General features: G+C 34.3%; 1 protein-coding gene across 2 annotated transcripts in view; it reads left to right on the top strand.

Annotated features, from left to right (window-relative positions):
- Positions 1–22,122, top strand: part of LOC143241098 (sodium-dependent dopamine transporter-like) — a 97,159-nt gene that overhangs the window by 50,408 nt on the left and 24,629 nt on the right. Inside the window, exons 3-8 of one of the 2 annotated variants that reach the window (XM_076484644.1) lie at positions 832–1,080; positions 2,457–2,588; positions 8,638–8,875; positions 10,379–10,517; positions 14,074–14,208; positions 15,667–15,770. In XM_076484644.1, the coding sequence (XP_076340759.1) occupies positions 832–1,080; positions 2,457–2,588; positions 8,638–8,875; positions 10,379–10,517; positions 14,074–14,208; positions 15,667–15,770 (997 nt within the window). Of the gene's footprint in view, positions 1–828; positions 1,081–2,456; positions 2,589–8,637; positions 8,876–10,378; positions 10,518–14,073; positions 14,209–15,666; positions 15,771–22,122 lie in introns of both variants that reach the window. The other variant, XM_076484643.1, reaches the window with a different exon arrangement.

Here is a 22,122-nt window from a genome sequence, read left to right as displayed (position 1 = left end):
TCTGTTTTAATTGTCATGTTTAATATCTTGCAAGCCCAGTATTTTTAACATCACAAAAATGTGTTTCCAACCTTCTTTGTCAAACCAGTGTTATAAACTCCTGAATTCGTTTGATAATTCTCTGTTTCAGTTTTTAATTTACTTGCGTGGCCTAACTACGAACAAAACGTTGATGCGCCCTCTACACTGCTTAAACTCAATTCCTGCATTACGTGTTATTAGGGCACATTTTAAGTATTAGCCTTCGCAATCGTTTTTCTAGTTCTGGTCTTATATGTTCAGTTTAAAATAATAATTTACCTACGAAAATCTGATTATATTAGAACGTTTCGTTTTTATATATAAACGTTAGATTCTATAATCACCATGACTGTTTTTGTTTTTATAAACAGTGCATCCCACCTCCCATATCCACACATATGTATGACTAGATATGTGAGTCTGTTACATTAATTGTTAAAATTTCAAATTTACAGGATATAAAGGTTTATAGGCATAAGTCAGTGTTTTACAAATAATACAACTCAAAAAAAAAAGAAAAATCATATATTGTATCATTTTGTCCATTGAAAAAAAAGGCTTCAGTTTATTACAATCTTTATATGAAAAACAAAACTAATACCAACGTAGTTTTTTCTAGTAGTTTAAAATTATTTATATTATAGCATGGTGATCTAGTGTGAAATAAGTGTAGAATTGCTATGAAATGTAAGATAATTAATTGCTGTTGCAATTTTAGAACCAAGATAAATATAAATTATCTGTTATATGTTCAACGCGAGTATTCGAAGTTCGGTTTTAAGCTAAATCTGTGTCCATTATTTTCAGCAGACCATAAAGTAGTTCTTCTTTCTGGGACTAGTGTGTCGACCCTTCCGGGTCAAGTAAGCACAACGGAGAGTCGGAAACTTTCAGACCAAGCAGACGGCACGTTGACCGAAGATGCCTCAGAGAATCGAGAAGAGGATGATCGGCCGACATGGGGGAAAAAAGCCGACTTTCTACTTTCCATCATAGGCTTCGCTGTGGATCTAGCGAATGTGTGGCGATTCCCTTACCTGTGCTATAAGAATGGGGGAGGTTAGTTGGCTGACAGTACGTTTTAACATTAACTATAAGAATGGGGGAGGTTAGTTGGCTGACAGTACGTTTTAACATTAACTATAAGAATGGGGGAGGTTAATTGGCTGACAGTTACGTTTTAACATTAACCATAAGAATGGGGGAGGTTAGTTGGCTGACAGTTACGTTTTAACATTAACTATAAGAATGCAATGGTTAGTTGGTTGACAGTTAGGTTTTAACATGAGGTATTACAGTAGAATGATTAGTAGGTTGATAGTTACGCGTTAACCTTGTGATATCTAAAAATGGACATCTTGAGTAGGTTAAAAATAATGCTTTTACCTGATCTGTGAGAATGGAATGGTTAGTGTAGATTTCCAGGTATATTTTTATCTGTGTTGTAAGAATGAAATGGTTAGTGTAGACTTCCAGGTATATTTTTATCTGTGTTGCAAGAATTGAATGGTTAATGTAGACTTGCAGGTATATTTTTACCTGTGTTGTAAGAATGGAATAGTTAGTGTAGACTTGCAGGTATATTTTTATCTGTGTTGTAAGAATGAAATGGTTAGTGTAGACTTGCAGGTATATTTTTATCTGTGTTGTAAGAATGAAATGGTTAGTGTAGACTTGCAGGTATATTTTTATCTGTGTTGCAAGAATTGAATGGTTAGTGTAGACTTCCAGGTATATTTTTATCTGTGTTGCAAGAATTGAATGGTTAGTGTAGACTTGTAGGTATACTTTTATCTGTGTTGTGAGAATGGAATGGTTAATGTAGAATCACAGGTATATTTTTATCTGTGTTGTAAGAATGGAATGATTGGCATGAGGTCTCACAGGTAGAGTTTTGCTTTAAGAATGTAAGTAAGATATTAAAGTTGACAGCATGAGCTGTCAGTTACATATTTTACTTGTGCTTTAAGAATGGAGGAAGTAAGTATATTAAAAGTTATGTTTTTACCTGTGTTATAGTAATTTCTTACTTTTAAGAAACGCCATTTTCAATATTGGTCAGGTATATTTCTTATTCTTATTTTTAATAAAACTATGAAGACTTATTATTGGCCAGTTCTGGTTCTTATTCTCTATATTTAATAAATGTCAGTTTGGTTTTGCTCTTCTTAGCTAGGTGTGGGTCTGACAGCTTTTTTCTTGTAAGCATCAGTTTTATTGTTGATAAGATGTGGGTCTGATTCCCTCTTTCTAGTGAACATCAGTTTTATTATTGATAAGATGTGGGTCTGATTCCCTCTTTCGAGTGAACATCAGTTTTATTATTGATAAGATGTGGTTCTGACTTCTTAACTTTAACAAATACTTTTTTCAGCTAGGAATGGCTCTTATTCCTACTTTTACTCTTATACAATTTTTATTTATTTATTGGCCAGGCGTATTTCTTATTCCTTACCTTCTGATGCTCGTGTTTGGAGCAATGCCCCTGTTTTACATGGAACTTGCGCTTGGCCAATACAACCGTTTGGGCCCCATCAGCGTTTGGAAGATTTGTCCACTTTTCAAAGGTAGGCATTATTTATAAGATTAGTTATAAAGACCATCTGCATGCGCTGAAGCTTGTCATTCATAATACCAATCATTGTAGTTTTATGTTCTCTACTCATACAATATCTACAAACTATTGTCAATGATTTGATGTAAATTTTATATTTTAACGTTATTTCTTAGCCAGTTTAGATCCATGTCAATATTGTAAGCAGTACATATTATAATCTTTGTTTTTCATTTTTGTTTAGCTTGCTAAACATCAGTAGTAGAGAGAATTGTAGTTATACACGAGTTAATTGATGATTTAACTTTGAAAGCTGTAATAAATAACTTCACTTTTTATAGAATAGAATATCCTAAGAATATATCATAGGTTTTTTATGCTCGTGTTTTGCAATTTTTAACGTTTGCCTTTAATCTGTAATGCTTTCATTCTCCCTTAAATGAAAGACGGTTTAAAAAATTAGCTTTAGGGTAGAAAGTAGCCAAGGAAAGTTTAAAATGGCCATTGAAATTTAAAATATAAATACGGTATGGGGACGGATTTTGTCGAAACAGAACGCAAACCGTAAATCCCCGTATTAAGAGCCTGACACACACCAATCACATTTACTTACGTTTGGAAAGTAGGCACTAAATCAGTTACAAGGGGGAGAACTGAAATGCCTGACAAACTCCTACAAATAAGATAAATGATAAAGTATGGGGTTTTAGAATTCCTCTTGGGCATACTAAGAAAATCTTGGAAGTTTCATGGTTATTCAGAGGTTGAGAAGTTGTATAGAAATTAGTCCTGCCATGCGCGCTTGTTGACGTCACTTTCATATCGTGAGTTCAACAAGGCCTCGTTAGAAGACTAAGATTCATTTGTTAATAACCAGTATGTCATTCGCTGTTTATGATCGCAAGATGCTCAACACAAATGGGATTCTAACCTTATGAAAAGTGTGGTAGAAGTAATCAATTCCTTTAGGAAGAAGTTAAAAGACGGTTATATCCAAGCACAAATGAAACTGAAAGAAAACAATACATAACGTTATTTCGCGAACGAAAAAAATCTAAAAACAAAAACAAAACAGCTTAAATGGATTTGCACAACGTAAAAGAAATTGACGTCGCTCTATTAAATTAACCCAGAACAAAATCTTAATTAGCTAAATTAATAAAATAGATGGTAGGAAATTATGCATGTTAGTAAAACAGATACAAATATTAAATCTTTAACCACAATTTTGAATTTTATTGGAAACTGAAAGAAATACTCTCCTATATAATATCTCTTTGACATATTATATCTTTGACAACACAGTATGAACATAAACTGTTTCCTCTTACCAGGTCTGGCCCGGCATGGCCTAGCGCCTAAGGCGTGCGACTCGTAATCCGAGGGTCGCGGGTTCGTGCCCGCGTCGCGCTAAACATGCTCGCCCTCCCAGCCGTGAGGGTGTATAATGTGACGGTCAATCCCACTATTCGTTGGTAAAAGAGTAGCCCAAGAGTTGGCGGTGGGTGGTGATGACTAGCTGCCTTCCCTCTAGTTTTAAACTGCTAAATTAGGGACGGCTAGCACAGATAGCCCTCGAGTAGCTTTGTGCGAAATTCCCAAACAAACAAACTTACCAGGTCTAGACAGTTTAGTGAATAAAAACTGTTTTCTCTTATCACGTTTGTTTCCCGCTGGAGAAACGGCAAGTTCAGAGACTTACAATGCTAAAATGAGAGGTGTGAGTCCACAACAGATAGTCCGATGTGAATTTGCTTTAAAATAAACAAACTTCTCAGGTTTAAACTGACACATCGTAATGAACAGAAACTGTTTTCTCTAATGAGCTTTAGACTTCCACATGTATTAAATACAAACTATTTTCTCTTAACAGACTTACACCGACACTTTTTGTGAATATAGATTATTTCATCTTATCAGGTATAGATTGAAAAATTGTAGTGAATACAAACATTTAGTCTTATCAGATTTGGACTTCCACATTTTAATGAAAAAAAATGTTTCTATTATCAGGTTTAGACTTTCTGGCTTATAATTGTACATTTTAGTGAGCATAAAGTGTCTTCTTTTATCAGGTTTATACTGGCACATTGTAAAGAAATAGAAATTATTTTTCTCTTAATAGATTTATACTGGTACATTGCAATGAACATAAACTATTTTTTCTTATTAGGTTTAGACAATGACACATTGTAATGGATACAAACTGCTTTTATCAGGTTAAGACTGGTACATTTTTGTAAGTATAAAGCTTTGAAAGACGATAATAAAAAAAGGGGAAAAAAATTAGCATTTAATAGGGAAAATGTGAACACTATAAAATTAGCCTAAATACTAGCTGGTCAAAAATTTAAGACCATACTGAAACAAAGCGTTAAACGGTAAACACGTAACGAAATTTAGTCATTTGTGTTCAAGCATTAGCGTTTTCAACATCTCCCACTGACATCTCCTGTGTTACATTGGGTAAAAACATGGCTAAGGCTAACACGTTAACAGAGTTTGAACGTGGCAGAATTATCGAGCTGCAAAAGCAAGGTCTCTCTCAAAGTGCTATCGCTTGTGAGATTGGGCGTAGTAAAACTGCTGTTGCAAATTTCTTAAAAGACCCTGAGAGATACGAAACGAGAATTTCAAGTGGTCGGCCCAAGAAAAATTCGCCGGCGTTGAGCAGGAGGATTCGACGGGTTGTCCAGCAAGACACCAACCGATCGTTGATGAACCATATTGAGGCCCTTTCGGACGCAGAATGTAGTTCAAGAACAATAAGACGGCACCTACGAGGGAAAGGCTTTAAAAACCGTAAACGTCTTCAAAGGCCACGCCTCCTCCCACACCACGAAACAACTCGGTTAAACTTTGCTGAGAAGCACCAAACATGGGACGTAGAAAAGTGGACGAAGGTTTTGTTTTCTGATGTGAAAAAAATTAACCTAGATGGTCCAGATGGCTTCCAACGTTACTGGCACGATGAGGATATCCCGCCGGAGACATTTTCTACATGACACAGTGGAGGAGGTTCCATCATGATCTGGGGTGCTTTCTTTTTCCATGGAACAATAGAGCTTTAGGTTATACAGGGGCGTCAAACAGCAGCTGGCTATATTGGCATGTTGGAGAGAGAATCCTTATTGACTGAAGACCCTCGCTTGTGTGCAAACGACTTGATCTTTCAGCAGGACAACGCTGCAATCCACAATGCCCGCAGAACAAAGGACTTTTTTATGGTGAATAACGTGATTCTTTTGGACCATCCAGCGTGTTCGCACGAACTGAACCCCATTGAAAATGTTTGTGGGTGGATGGCAAGGGAAGTCTATAGAAATGGACGTCAATTCCAAACAGTGCATGATCTTCGTGAAGCCATCTTCACCCCTTGGAATAACATTCAAGCCAGCCTTCTGCAAACGCTTATATCGACCATACCAAAGCGAACGTTTGAATTTATTCGCAATGACGGCCGTGCAACTCACTACTGAAACCTCTTGTTGGGCATTTCCTACCCTGTTTAGAAATTCTTTTTGGTCTTAAACTTTTGACCAGCTAGTATCTAGGCTAATTTCATAGTGTTCACAGTTTCCCTATTAAATGCTAAAAATGTTTTTTTATTTTTATTTTCCCTTTTCTTATTTTCATCTTTCGAAGCTCTACTTAAATAAGTGGTTGAGTCTAACAACACAAAATGCATATTTTTTCTTTATGTTCATTGGCCTTAAGATTTTGGCCAGCAGCGTATCACAAGAACTACGTAGGAGTCGTATTTTTTACATGACTGTATATCTTATATAAGGTACAAATAACATAGTCTTGACATTTAAAATCTAAAATAAGTTATATTCTACTTTTACCCAGCCAGAATAAAAGTACTGTACTGATACTTTAAGGACGAGTGATGTGGTTGTTGTTCACCATCATATCTTGTGGTTACTATTTCAAAATACTATTAGAAATTGAGTGTACGTCTCTATCTTAATATGTTTGTTATATTTATGAAAAATGTCCACACGTTTACTTTGGCCACAGATCTAACACCAGGAAAAAATTCGGGTTCGAGGCGAATATGATAGATAATTATCTAAAGTAGGACGAAGAAACAGGAATATTTACGTATTGCTTAATTAATCCTGTAGTAAGTGGTAACGAAATAGTGGGGTTAAAGTTTAGTACACAATCCTCTATTTGAACGGACAGACTGACTATGTTATTCCTGGTAATGGTGAGTGAACTGAGTTCTATATTCCGTATAAAAGTGTTCAAGAACCTCATTCTAAAATATGTCAACGACTTAGACATATCCAATTTCTCATAGAAACTTTATAGCAGTGACAAGGTATGTTTTGTCAAATACAGCATTAATATCCTCGCTATAAAATTATATCTTAATTCCAAATTCAAAATCTGAGCGAAAATTGACAACGATATCACATTTCCTCCACGTAACTGCTGCTCCGATTGTCAAATTAGATCGTCTCGGGATCATTTCCATGTGATATATAAAATAATTCTTAATACTCGATTAACAATACATGAATTAGGGACACGAAGTAATATTTGAACAATAGGAAAGTGGATACGATATTGCACTTTTGGGCATTAATATAAGTAGACGAAACTGATTTGCTCTGTCATCAACAAAAAAACACAACTAATCATATCTGATAATACAGAAATGATCAAGACATTTCTCCTAGCAGCAGTTCTAATCACTTCACAAATATTATTATATATGATACGTTTGTGGTAACATTTTCACTGCAGTATTGTTTGTTTAAATTTAAGGAATTGAACGTTAAAGCTCAAAATTGTCACATAACAAGTTTAAATTTTGTCGAGAGACAAGCTGATTAACTGATATTACAGATGGTTTAATATAATGTGAGACGGGATGCTCAAATTAACGTAGAGATAACAAGCTACCCAACTTATATTAAACGTTTTTAACGTAGTAAGAGACGAGTTAACTGATGTTAAAACTTAAACATTTTAAAGCATTAAAATTCAAGGAACTCGTGTATATATTAAAAGTATTGTTGATAGAGCCGTGGGAAAATTTAACAAACTGAATGTTGAACAAACAAGTAAACTAACATCAACATTTGTTAAAAAATAGATAAAAAAGAAATGTTTGTACCTTATACTCAGGTTTATCATGCCACGTTTTTCATAACTTTAAAAACAAAACAATAATTTTACTGCCATTTACAGACCATTGAATAAAATTAGTCAAATACCAAATAAATCTAATGGAGAAAAAACGAACGTGTGAAGTTCAATACGAATGTGGTCGTGAAGGAATTGGTCAAATTAGAATAAACGTAATGTTCAAATGAATAAACATAAGAGAAATGTTAAAAACCAAAGTGAAAACTCTGAACGTTTAAATTATACTGGAGGTATCAGCCAGTGTGACAAACCGGTTATTTTGTCTCAGGCAAATAACATTAAATAAATATAAAGGATTAGAAAATCAGAAAGTATGTAAATGCGTGATCCTCTTTTTTTAAACACGCAGTAAATGTTTCTCACACTTCTAAGATGGCACGAAAACACGTTGTAACGTGAAGATTGACTTTTAGAAATTTTGATTAGTTTATCAAAATGATTTAAAAGTTTATTATAAGACATCATTTGTTTGTAGATTTTAATATTTTATATAAAAAAGTATTTAACCTAGTAATAGACGAGTTAATAAATGTATATTAAGTGTATGTAACATAGTGTTAAGTGTTTAATAATGAGAAACGAATCAATCAGTATATATTACAGTATATCGATTATAAGAAATAAAAATAAGCCAGATTTGTTAGTTTATTTTACAAATTAGTTGTATGAACTGTTTACATGAACTTTTTCTGAATTCAATTAGACCACATTTTAAAGAACGATTCTGTTTAGTTTTTATCTTGTGATAATAGGTTGAATGTAAAACAAATATTCAAACATTCATTATACAAGATTCAGAAGTAAAAAAATATCATATTTCAAATTGTATTTTCATCAGTTATAACTGAGTTCAACGTTACTCTGTGCACAGTACTTATGCTTCTTGTGATCACCACTAGGTGTTGGATACTGTGCAGTCCTAATTTCCTGGTATGTGTCCTTCTACTATAACGTCATAATTGGCTGGACCGTGTACTTCATCTACAAGTCCTTTAGCTCTGAGCTTCCCTGGATGAAATGTGGGAACGAGTGGAACACAAACCTTTGCTCGACTGGAGGTTTCCCAAATTCCAGTGACGTCAATTCCACGGATCTAAATTTTCTGAACAAAACATCGCCGGCACTTGAGTTTTTCGAGTATGCGCAATAAGAATTAAAAACTACCTTGTTTACTAGGAAGTGCACATATTTCGAATGTCTAGAACACAACTATTTTCGTTAAATTACAGGTTTAATTAAGCATATAGTTTATTAAAACCAAAATTATATTCCAAGTGTTTTATATTTCTATGTTTCGAACGCACAGCATAAATCCTGTACTTTATTTAATTACGTTTATTAAGTTTACTTTCCACGTAAGCGTGTCAAATACTGAATATTTTAACTAATATAGCGCTGAATAAATAAAGTTTAAAATATAAAGACAGTATTTTCATACAAATAAAAATAGTATGACTTATTATTGTTCGAATCCCCGTCACACCAAACGTATTCGCTTTTTCAGCCGTGGGGCGTTATAATGTGACAGTCAATCCCACTATTTGTTGGTAAAAGAGTAGCCCAAAAGTTGGCGGTGGGCGGTGATGACTAGCTGCTTTCCTTTTAGTCTTAAACTGCTAAATTAGGGACGGCTAGCGCAGATAGCCCTCGTGTAGCTTTGCGCGAAATTCAAAACAAACCAAGCCAAACTGATTATTGTTCAGGTTTGAAGCTATTTAATATTAAGATTGCTCGATTTTTTATTAAACATATAAATTTGAAACATGAGTTTTACACTTGAAAACGTGTTTCACTTTTTCAGAAGCCCATAAACATTTATTTTGAAGATCAGTTCACGATCTGATCTTGTAGTAAAGTTCTAACTTTCAAAGTTGGCGGGTCGAGTTTGAATGTGTGTGATACCACCAGGTATTGGATGCCCTTTATACTTTATTATAAGACTAACAGTCAATACGTTAACGTAGATGGAGGGGCGATAGGGCGATCCTGACTGGTTGTCTGCCTTCCACTTGGTCAGTAATAAGAAATAAGAGACGGCTGCAGATAGTTTTATTGGCTTTCCAGTATACATGAAACACAAATAGAATTCAAAAGTCAAAGAATACATTTATCAGAAATTCGTAATGACGAGAAACCTAATTAAAATAAAGTACAGAACAACGTTTTAACTTTTTTAGGTCATCTTCAGGTTAACAATCTCTTTGTTTTAATACCCATACCAGTCGTCTTAAGAATATATTTAAGATCAATTTTCTGTTCCAAAATTGAACGTGTTTTGTGTAATAAAAATAATTTCTTAACTATAAACATTGTCAGCGAGGATGTAAATAAATCAAACACTTGTTAGATCGACTTAAATATAAATTATAGTTGCTGAGAAACTAAAGTCATTACTTTATATTATACTATATAAGTCTCGAAATCAAACACTTGTTAGATCGACTTAAATATAAATTATAGTTGCTGAGAAACTAAAGTCATTACTTTATATTATACTATATAAGTCTCGAAATCTTTAATCGCTAATTATATATAACTTATAGACAGATGGATTAAAGGATCACAAAGTTAAGGAAAGTCATAAAACGCCGTATTATTATTGATGACTTGGTCCTCTGAATTTGTGCTTTTATTTTCCAGTCGAGAAGTTTTGGAGGTTCATCTCAGTACCGGATTTCATGACTTGGGCGCCCCCAGGTGGCAGCTTGTAATTTGCCTCTTTATAGTATTTTTCATACTTTATATGTCACTGTTCAAAGGAGTAAAGTCATCAGGAAAAGTACGTGTTTATTTATTTTGCGCATCTTTCAGGATTCAAACCTTATACTGTTGAACAGATTAAAGTTGTTGTAATATGTTATATTTGTAGCGCTGTATGTAGTGTATATGTATATATGTTATTGCTAAAATTATAATCTAATTTCCAAGACATCATGTCAAGATCCGTTATCATGTAAAATTGAAAACAAAAACTAAATAGTTTAACTTGTATCATTCATGTAGAGGATAAAACACAGACTTGTAGTTCACGATACTTGGAGGACGTATGAATAATAATTTTTGAAGTACATCAGAAATTTCAAAATCTGAAATCCTGTTAAAAGTAAACAATATATTTCACTTTTAAATTACTTGAACTGTGTTCGTTATTATTAATTAAAAATCAAGTTCATTCACGAATCTCAATTATTACTTTATATTAATCAAAAAAATATTATCTCATCCGGCATGGCTAAGTTGTTAAGGCACTTGTCTCATAATATAAAGGGTACGCGTTCGAATCCCTCTCATACAAAAGATGTTTGGTCTTTTAGCTGTCGAAGCGTTGTAATGTGACGGTCGCTCCCACTATTCGCTGGTAAAAGGGTAACCCTAGAGTTGGTGGTGATGACTGTTTACTACTCAGGTTTTCTATCTATTTCGCTTAAGGAATTTTCTTATCAAACTATTTACACAACAAGTACGAAATCTATAGATTAATATGCCACTAAAATCATGTTTATTACTCATTCGTTGTTTATCAAATGTTTTACTGTTACAGATATGTAAGGGCCTATCTTTTCTAAGGACCAGCAATTCTTGCCAAAACTTGTGGCTTACATAAAACTATATTATTTTTTCTGTCGTTATTGAGAATAAAACCAAACTCACGCCCTTAAGGTAAATAAACCTATATTCAGTCTATATACACATGTCATTATCGCAACGACGATAACTAAAGCGTAATGAAGAATTTACTAGTGTGGTCTTAATTCTGGACTGTGAATTCGAAGATTCATGGTTCGTGACCAGTTACTGCAAAGATCCACTCCACATTTGGGACCATAGGTACGCTGTTAAAACGAAGACGAAATCCCATTATTCAGTCAGATAAGAGTAATCCAAGAGTTGAAAGTAGATACTTTTAAATAGCTGTTTGACCCTTTAGTTATCACTTCACAATTAGGGAAAACTATCCGCATATATCCCTTGTATAAATGTGCGTCAAATTCTGGAACAACACATCGGCTATTGATATACAGTATTGGATGTAATTATAGAAACTGTGAATGAAAAGCATACATACATTAAAAATCAGTCTCTTATCAGCATAAGGCCTGTAACATCACAACATGCATTCATATTATTCCCAGTAGTAATGTAGTAAAACCACTTATGGCTCGCAAAATAGAAATGTCACATGACAAATGTGTAAAAATTAACGCTTTGGCAATGAAATATGCAAAGTTGCTTGACGCAGATGACTCTATTTTCAAATTATCTGGATGCAACTAACAGTAGTTCGTGATGGTAGAGGGATTAATGGTATTACGGTCAATTTTGATCTACAGTGAAGTGGAATGGGAGTCCAGAGCAATTTTAGTGCTGCCAAAATGTCCGGATACTGTTCTATAGTGATGTTATTATCTAAATGCATGGTATATCTACTGAGTAAATGACCGAATATTAACAGAGAGGGTAGCGTATGATCAGACAAACGTGTACGAATTTTTAGTCTTGTCTGTAAAAATTGTTTTGAGTATTCATTTGTCAAAACAAACACGCAAAATGGTGTAAGTTTGGTATAATGTTTTTTTCGAAACAGAACAAAGCTATGTTCAGTCAATTTCTCTGTACTTGGTGTAGAAGCAACTTCCTCACGTGCCATAGATTATAGGGTGTCAACTTGTTCGATTGTCCAGAAATGGTATGAAGCAAACAGACATTGCCAGAACAGTAGCGTATCTCCAGTTTGTTGTACCCAGAATCATGAAACGTCATTGGACCACAGAAAACATTATGTAAGGAATGTATACTGATAGACGACGAAAAAACACTGATCGAAATAACCGTGCTTTGATCAATTTAATAAGTCAAGGTCTAAAGAAGTCTTGCAATATATACAACAGGAATGGTATGAACACTTTCACTCCAGGGTGTCTGGGAGATCAGTGAATTGGAAACTGATCAAACAAAGTTGTTTACAAGAACGGCTACCTGCAAACTGATATTAATCAGAACTCACTACCGTCGCCATGGTAATTGGGTAAAACAACATGCCAACTTACAGTTAGAACGCTAGATGAGTTGTTTTTTTTCTGGCTTGTTAATGCTGTTGGTAGAATTCGTGTTCGTCGTTTGCCTGGAGGAAATAGAATGGAAGACTGTCTTTCCCACAAGGAACATACAGGAGATGGTGAAGTACATGTGCAGCTATTTATCATAGTGAAAACTGTTCTTTATATCCTCCTGGGAAACGTTAATAAAGCCTCCTACAAGGATCACATGGAGATATTGTTTCTGCCATATGCTAAGGCAAAGGTTGGCAATATCTTTGTGTTCCAGGATAGCAGTGTTACTGCCCATAGACCATATATTGTACAGAATAATCTTGAACAGGAAAAGTTACAAGATTACCATGAATAGAAAATATAATCTCATTGAGAACTGTTGGGTAGAATTGAGCTTGGAAATTACTAACTAATTACTAAACTAGCTATTGTAGTTCCATTGCAGCACCTTCTAGTGACAAGTTGGAATGAAATCACGGTGTATTACATCATAACCTCATCGAGAGCATGTCACAACTTGCGGAGATTTTTAGAAAACAAATTGGACCAACGAAGTACTGAACGTTTAATATGAACTGATATCATGTTGCAGACGCTATTTGTAATAATTTGATGTTTGCTTTTTCATTATATGTGTTTCGGTAGGTTTTGTTGTGATAAGTGAAATGTTAAATTACAAATATTTTTCAAAATGTCAGGTAAAGTTGCTTGCTTTTCTAATAAATAGTTGATGACGTCCACATAATCTGTCTCTTAATACAAATTACATAAGTAAATGTTCAATATAACATGCATTTTTCAGTTTGACAGTGTTAGGTATAGTTTTATTCTGTTTTAATGATAATCACCTTATTTGTTTAAAAAATGTGCAAACATTTTGGCCAAAACTGTACAAGGATACTGCACTGTTTGTAGCAGACATAAAGTAATAGTGTTTGTTTAAATTATTTGTGTGTGTTTTTTTATTTACTGTGGTAGCGTATTGTACTAATGATACTTTAATCAATTAGTGCCACTTAATCGTAGTTTGTAACTTCTATATATAAATCACTTGTACTTATTCTATATATATATGTGCCACTTATATTTATATCACTTTTGCAGAATCCGAATTTGTATCGCTTCTAATTATTCATAACCATTTTCAATGCTGTTATTGTTGTTTACCCCTGAACTAAAGACGTTCTATAGGATACTGCGATGAAAAACAACACATTAAAAATACACTAAATATAATGACACAGTTTTCGCTACTCTGATATTTCCCTTTATTCAACATTCCAGGTTGTATGGGTCACAGCTACCGCCCCCTACATCATACTTACTATTCTCCTTATTCGCGGTGTTCTCTTACCAGGTGCCGTCAACGGAATGAGCTATTACCTCCGCCCAGATGTACACAAGCTTCTAGACTCACAGGTAAGATATCAGAATGGAATGTTACCACAAGTTTCTAGACTCACAGGTAAAATATTAGAATGAAGTGTCACCACAAGCTTCTAGAACAGTAGGTAAGATATCAGAATGGAATGTTACCACAAGTTCCTAGACTCACAGGTAAGATATCAGAATGAAGTGTTACCACAAGCTTCTAAACTCACAGGTAAGCTATCAGAATGAAGTGTTACCACAAGCTTCTAGAATAGTAGGTGAGATGTTTGAAAGGAGTGTTACCCCCGCCAAGATATAAACAAGATTCTAGAGTCGTGGAGAAGACACAACTATAAAAATACATATAAAATTTCTATTAAACCATTTGAGCTCTCCAAAGTTTGTTCTTCGCTTGGTGTGCTTTCGCTCGTTTTGAACTGTTACTAGTTACAATGCATCAGATATCGAAGAATATTTGCATCAGAGTATTTTCTAATTCTAAGTGATTTATTTACTGTAGTCAGGAGGATGACATCATTCAACATGTGACTATGTGACCTAATTGGCTTTGTTTGAGATAATACATGTGACTTGACACGATTCCTTTTTTTTTTTACGACCAGAGAATGCCATTTGTAGCATGTTAATGATCCACAACACGTTCAAGCAAGCTTCAAATTATTTTTGTTGTTGTTAATTTCGTACATTAGTTTGAATTTTGTGTGTAAACACGAGAATTCTGAGGATACAAAAGTGTTAATTAATATATTTTGTTATATCAACACGAATAGCTTAAATAGACAATAATAATAATATCTTTTGTGGTATCAACACTAACTATGAAGAGTTTGTGTGTTTGGCTGTTTTTTGTATAGCAAAACCACATCGAGCTATCTGCTGAGTCCACCGAGAGAAATCGAACCCTTGATTTTAGCGTTGGAAATCATAAGACAAAAATATTAATATCATATTTTGTTCCACGGTCTGAAGAGACAAAAATATTACTATATTATCAGTGATGTCGAGAAAACCCACTTGTAGAGAAATATATATGCAAAAACGGCTCGTTTGGGTTGAGAAAATATTTTACATAAAAGAGCGAACAACGTTTCGACCTGACGATGACCGAAGAAGGTCGAAACGTTGTTCGCTCTTCTATGTAAAATATTTTCTCAACCCGAACGAGCCGTTTTTGCATATATATTACTATATTATATTATACTACAGTCTTAAGAGACAAAAATATTAATATCATATTTTACACCACAGTCTGAAGAGACAAATATATTAATATCATATTTTATGCTACAGTCTGAAAGGTAAAAGCATTAACATCTTATGCTATGTTAATGAATGGTTCTAAATATTACTGGTTTAATTTTAGTCCAACGTGTCTTAAGATTATCTCTTTCTTATTTCCAGAAAGCAGAAAGTGTCATTTTAAAACATTTGATCTAATTTTATTTCTTCTTAATGGTGTTAATTTCCGGGAGACTTTTGTTACAGGTGTGGATAGATGCAGCAGTGCAGGTGTTCTACTCCGTTGGGGTGGGGTTTGGAGTCCACCTCACCTACGCTTCGTATAACAAGTTTCACAATAATTGTTACAGGTGAGTTCTCTTACCCCAAAACGTTTTGAGGAAAGTGACATAAAATATATAGACTTGAAAGTAAGAACATGTACTACTTACTGTACGTAAGTCTGTAGACTTGAAAGACAGAAACTTAATGTAATTAGACTCATGAGCAGGTGCTATAATAAAGCATTAATTTTCTTAAGTAGAATCCAAACCAAATTCTGTTTACTATAGCTGAGTGGACATTACAGTTTACATTAATATGTTCACTCTGTCAAGTAGCCAATTCAATTACAGCTGACTGTGGTATAGAAGTTGTAGAAGGGCCAACATATAGGTATATGTATACTTTGACATTTGGTTTAGTGAACTATGAATTTCTAAGAGAACAGAATTAACGTTATGTTAAACTTAAAACTAACAATGAACAATGTAATTGACCATATTTAACATTATGTGCATGTAGATAATGGATGACCGCCAAGGCGCCAACAAATAAGTGACGTCATAAATGTATAGTCTCTATCCTGGTTTTTTATTGGTCAGTTGAAACGTGATTACATTAAGGACATACTATTAAAGTGATACTATTTATTATCTTGAGATATGGCATCAAAGCGCCACTAAACACTGTAACAGTATATGTGTACTTCGTTGATCTTTATCTAGACTGTATAATCACCACTCTTACACGAACCACCATATTCTCTAACAATGTTTTACCATCTCTTTCTGTAAGTTACACTGATTAACTTACTTGCCCTAATCCTCAGTTAGCTTTCACCCAACAACAATAATTTATATTATGGAACTGAAAACAGTTATACACAGTGTTGTACATAGATGTTAAAGATTTCTCTTTTATTTCATCACAGGTGAAATTGAAAAGAGAATCTGTGATATAGAAACCCAATGCATTATTTGATTATCCGTACCCCAACAGCTGCGACACAGAGTATTGTTACAAAAGATGCCCTTATATCTATAAGTATACATGCAGACATTAAAAAGTTTAACACATTTCATTCGAAAACGAATTATTTCTGTTCACTAATCATTTTTCTGTGTCTATTACCTCTGGTCAAACCATCTGTTTCGTATTTGTAGAAATATGTATACAGACAAAAACACATAATAATTTCTTCTCGGCCATATTTTGTTACTTTGAACCACTTCTATATTTCGTCCTCATTTAAGAGTTTTTCTATAATAAAAGTAAAAAAGATTGGAATAAAAAGTTGCCTTAAGTCAGGTTGAACCGGATATTCTTAAGTTTACACATCCCTATAAGACAGATCAGGGACGTGTGACTGACGCAATGTATACGGGGGACATAGGGGATATATCCATTTACATTTTCTACGATGGGAAATCCCCCCTCTCAAAATGAAGCAGTTCTAAAATTTTATTTCTCAACATTTGTTGTATAATTACAGGTCACTATAGAAGTTGTGACATTTTTTATGACCCTACACAAATTGTCACCCCATTTTTGAAAACAAAGTTACGCTGCCAGAGTAAAGCAGCACTTGCTCTGAAGTACATCTAGTATGAATAATCTGCTGACAAACGTAATTCATGACTTAACTTATAGTTTGTGTTTTGTTTTTATTTTTGGCCTGTATACCACCTGAAGCTGAATGTATTGTCTTCTTCTTGACACGAACTCCGTCTGGCTAATGACTGATACAGCAATTTGAACAAAAGACATTTTATACAGTGTAATAATTCGATCTAACAGTAAGATTATAACTCAACTGGATACGCAGCTTGCGACTATAGCTCCGTCTATCGTAAGCTCCCTGACACCATAGCTCTTCTGTTTTAGTCTTACTCGGCCTTATACTGTTTAATTTAAGTTTACAGCAAAAAATATTGTTAACAACAAGAGTGCAAACTAATAAAACAACTCATTCTAGTCAATGTAAGTAACATACCTTGAACATTGTGTTAAATTAACTATGCTCATTACTAGGCATATATTTCTGGTTCTCTTCAGTTTAGATAGTTTGTTTTGATCAGCACTTAATATTACTTTATTTGGATAATAACTCACTGGATACACAGATGATGCCTACGGTTTCGTCTTTCATCTCCTCGCTAAAACAGAGCTTTCACTATAGCATTAAATGGTCTAACAACCCGTACATTATATACGATCTATGTTGAAGATAAGAAAGAATTCGGTATCTAATTAGTGCTTTATTTCAATGATGTTATATAGCAGCTTTTGATCCCGTTTAAGTCCTCAAATCTTTGTTCCCATTTCGTTAACCCGTTTTCTTTTCCATAAGGATAACTGACACCGTAGATATAAAAAAGGGACCGTTACTTGAGAAGTTCTTGCTAATAATAATACGCTCCCTCAGCGCACAAAAAACCTATTCGAGAGCTAATTTATAGAACGTAATATATTACAAACAGAATTTTTGTTTTCGTGTCACTGACTTTGTTGACCTTCCATAGTGCAAATCTGCGCCAAGCTTCAGATGATTTTCAGCATGTATCTGAGATCGTCACAGCGCGTTCCAGGTTTTGTTTTCAGTTAAAAAAATAAAAAACAGAAGATAATAGAAACTTTTACCAGGAAATTTACTTCTTATCCTGAGAAGAAATGCAATTAAGATAAAAATCGTAACGTTAAGCAATGTCTGAACCAAAATAGGTTTCGAAGTGAGTCGCGAACCAACATTTTTGCATTTTTTATTCTAAAGTAGAAATTGGTATGTGTATGGCGTCTATATTCAATAATCGTTCTTTAGTCGCATTAATCAGAATTTTGCATATTCACACAAAATACATATAGTTAGAAATCTCCGATTATTAAAACTTGTATTCGTACACCAGAACAAAGAGATACGCAAATTTTGTGTGTTCGTATTAAAAAGGACAAACATCCCAACTTGTAAACTAAGTATTCATACGCAAAAGAAGACAGAAGTTGTCAAGCATGCCTAACGTCCGTCAATTGTAGTTTTAAACCATTATGTAATGTCTAAGTACATTATAACATTGATATGTTTAATATACCGTCGTTTAAAATGTTCGATATCTAGCAAGGATAACAACACTCCTTTAAAAATGCACTTCAGTTTCGACATTAGGATATTAATTTAATAGCAGGGCATTCTATGCATCGAACGTTTACCCAAAATACTACTATTCACCAAAAATAATTTTTGTCTTCTGGTGTGCGTTTACAAAAGTATTTTATATTGAAACGATTTTGGTTTCAAACATAGTTACAGTTCACGTTGTCACGCTTTTTTTGATGGTCTTGCATCTTGCCAGTAGCGTACCAGTGTAACTTCCTCTGCCAAAGGTTCCATCGTAAAGTGTTTTTTTATATCAAAAGCTTTCCACTGTTTCCTGATTGCTTCCCATAAATCATCTAACATGCGAAAGCAATGATTTTCTAGTGAACGATCTAAATGCACAGAAACTTACAAGAAAGTTTACTGATATTTCTTTGTATAGAATAATGTGAATACCTGCTTTATTCTAGAGCTGCTTAACGTATGTGAGGTCGAACAGACATATCCTGGAAAGACCTTGTGCACAGTGGCGTATTTAGGTAGGGGCTAGACAAGGCTCAGCCCCAGGGACCTTGGTAATAATTGTAGCCCATTGATATTTTTATTCTATGTAAAATTTCATGGGATGTAGAACTCACAAAAATTATTAGCCCCTGGGCCCACACAGTCTTAAATCCGTCACTGCTTGTGCACACGCATTTGTGTCACTTTTCCAGACGAACATATTTTTTGAATACATGTTTCGTATTGTTGTCTGAGACAAGTGGAAAGCTTTTGTCGCTAATCTTTGTTTTCGTGGATTCTCATCTGTTACAAAACGCCGAACATTGCATATTACGGCTGAAGTACAACTTGTTGCAGGTTCCTTTCTCGGTAACCTTGGCGTCCCAAGTTAATCCATATTCCATTGTTTCTCAGTGACGTTAAGTACAGAGGATATTTTTGCTTTGGAAATAATAAATTTCCGATATGAACACGTGTTTATGAGGTAAGCGTATGATTATTTTACGTGGGAAAAAACTGTTACAGAAATTTTCCAAACGTGATAAATTTTATGTTACTTCGCACCACTCACGAATGCAACAATGTCAAAATGTAGTTCTTATACATTCCGATCCACCACGACTTTATATCGGCTGTGGTTGTCGCGTGACTTACTGATTTGCGTATTAAAAATAGTTTTAATATAACTTACTCAGCATTTTATATCCGCCATGATAAGTAATGAACAAGTCGCAAGTAAACGTCTCTTATGACTCATCGTTAAGAGTGAGAGCTTATCATAGCGTAATTATGAGTTCAATCCCAGCCTTGGAGACAGTGCACAAAAACATTAATGTAGCTTTTTGCTAAAGCAATAAACCAAACAAACACTTGCAATTAATAATATTTGCAAATAAAGAATATAGGTGCATATCTAAGGGAATAATTATATTTTGAACAATAAGTTCTTATAGTTTGTTCATCTCTAACAAAACTAATTATTTGTGTCTCACGTTAGTCATATCAAAAATTATGAAAAGTTGGGCGTGGCCTAGTCGTGACAGTGCCCGAACTGTGAATCTGAGAATTCCTGTTTCACAGCCCGTTGTCACAAAAATGCGCTCTTGTTTTTGGGTGCGTGGGTGCATTAACAAAGTGGTTGTAAAATCCTATTATGTATTCAGAGAAGAGTGGCCAAATAGTTTGCGGTGAGTGCTGTTGTCCAACTCCCATCTTTTTAATCTGTTAGTTCAAAATTAGGGAAGTGATTAGATAGTCTTTTTTGTAACTTTACGTGAAATACAAATACCTTAGCATTTATTTGTTTCTTATTGTAAAGAGCTATCTAGTGATATTAATTAAATCAATAAATAGGAGAAAATAAATATAATTTTAACGGAAAGTAGGGGTCGTTGGTTATTCTTAAAACTGCTGTAAGAAGTATCCAAGACAAACTATATGCTGCAATAGAAAGTATACAAACAAGTAAAGGTATACTAGTATCAGTTTACTTCTTTGTTTACTTTTCATTACAGTTTTAAATTGTATGGGAATTAATATCACAATTCCAAAGTTATGCTCCCCAGTGACATAGTAGTATGTCTGCAGACTTGTAATGCTAGAAAACCAGGGTTTGATACCAGGGCACTACTTAGCATTTGTATATCTCTGTGTTTAACAACAAACAAACAGAAATTTAATTCTTACTTTGGTCTACAGATAAGTATAAGGTATATATAGCTGCCGAAGTAACAATCAAATTTTAGAAATCTGTTTGTGGTTTTCATTACTGCTCCATTACTTTAGTAACAAGAATCCTACCTCATTTTAAAATTCATAATTTGTTAATGTTCTTGTTTGTTTACTTTTACATTAAATCTGTATAAAGGGCCCGGCATGGCCTAGTGCGTAAGGCGTGCGACTCGTAATCCGAGGGTCGCGGGTTCGCGCCCGCATCGCGCTAAACATGCTCGCCCTCCCAGCCGTGGGGGTGTATAATGTGACGGTCAATCCCACTATTCGTTGGTAAAAGAGTAGCCCAAGAGTTGGCGGTGGGTGGTGATGACTAGCTGCCTTCCCTCTAGTCTTACACTGCTAAATTAGGGACGGCTAGCACAGATAGCCCTCGAGTAGCTTTGTGCGAAATTTCCAAACAAACAAACAAAAAAAAATCTGTATAAAGAATACACTTTACCTTTGAATGGTCGTTTTGTCGCTTAGGTATTCGACAGGGTGGTTTTTCCGAGCGTAAATTATTTTAAATCCTTGTCGATCTCTACTACTAAGTACTACCGTAGTTAAAATAATTATACTTAATGTAACATTATTGAAGGATAAAAAATTGCAGAATTTAATTTTGTGATATTTTCTTTAATTAGTAGAGAATTTCTTTAATACACCGCATGTCCTTGTCGACATATATAAAAAAATAAAAACAACAACCACAACAGCAGAAGTACAAACAAAATATTGTTTTGATAATCGAATATCTGAAATTGAAAGACAAAGCATTTAAAAAAGTTGAACCTACGTCATTAGTGCTACATAATGTTTCTCTTTTATGAACTGTGTTAAGTGATATTAGTTCTTGGTTTTCAAATTAACATCCAGGAACTTCGAGTCATATCTTATTAGTTTTGCCGCCCTTAATTCTCGCACATAACACAACTTGACATTTTGTTCGATACAGTTACTTCAACATGGAAGTTAAGAAATAGGTTCAGTTCGGAGACTGTAGACAATGAAACAGAATACGTCGACTATAACTTTGCCGCTTAAAAACAACAACTAAAAAACAACATGTGAGAACTTCCGATCTACGTGCGAACAGCAAATGCTAGTGAAAGTTACACCATATGTGCCCGTCT

The sequence above is a fragment of the Tachypleus tridentatus genome, chromosome 13, assembly GCF_004210375.1.
Source record: "Tachypleus tridentatus isolate NWPU-2018 chromosome 13, ASM421037v1, whole genome shotgun sequence".
Taxonomy (NCBI): Eukaryota; Metazoa; Arthropoda; class Merostomata; order Xiphosura; family Limulidae; genus Tachypleus; species Tachypleus tridentatus.
The sequence above is the reverse complement of the archived record's forward strand: the minus strand, read 5'-3'. Positions and strand labels throughout refer to the sequence as shown.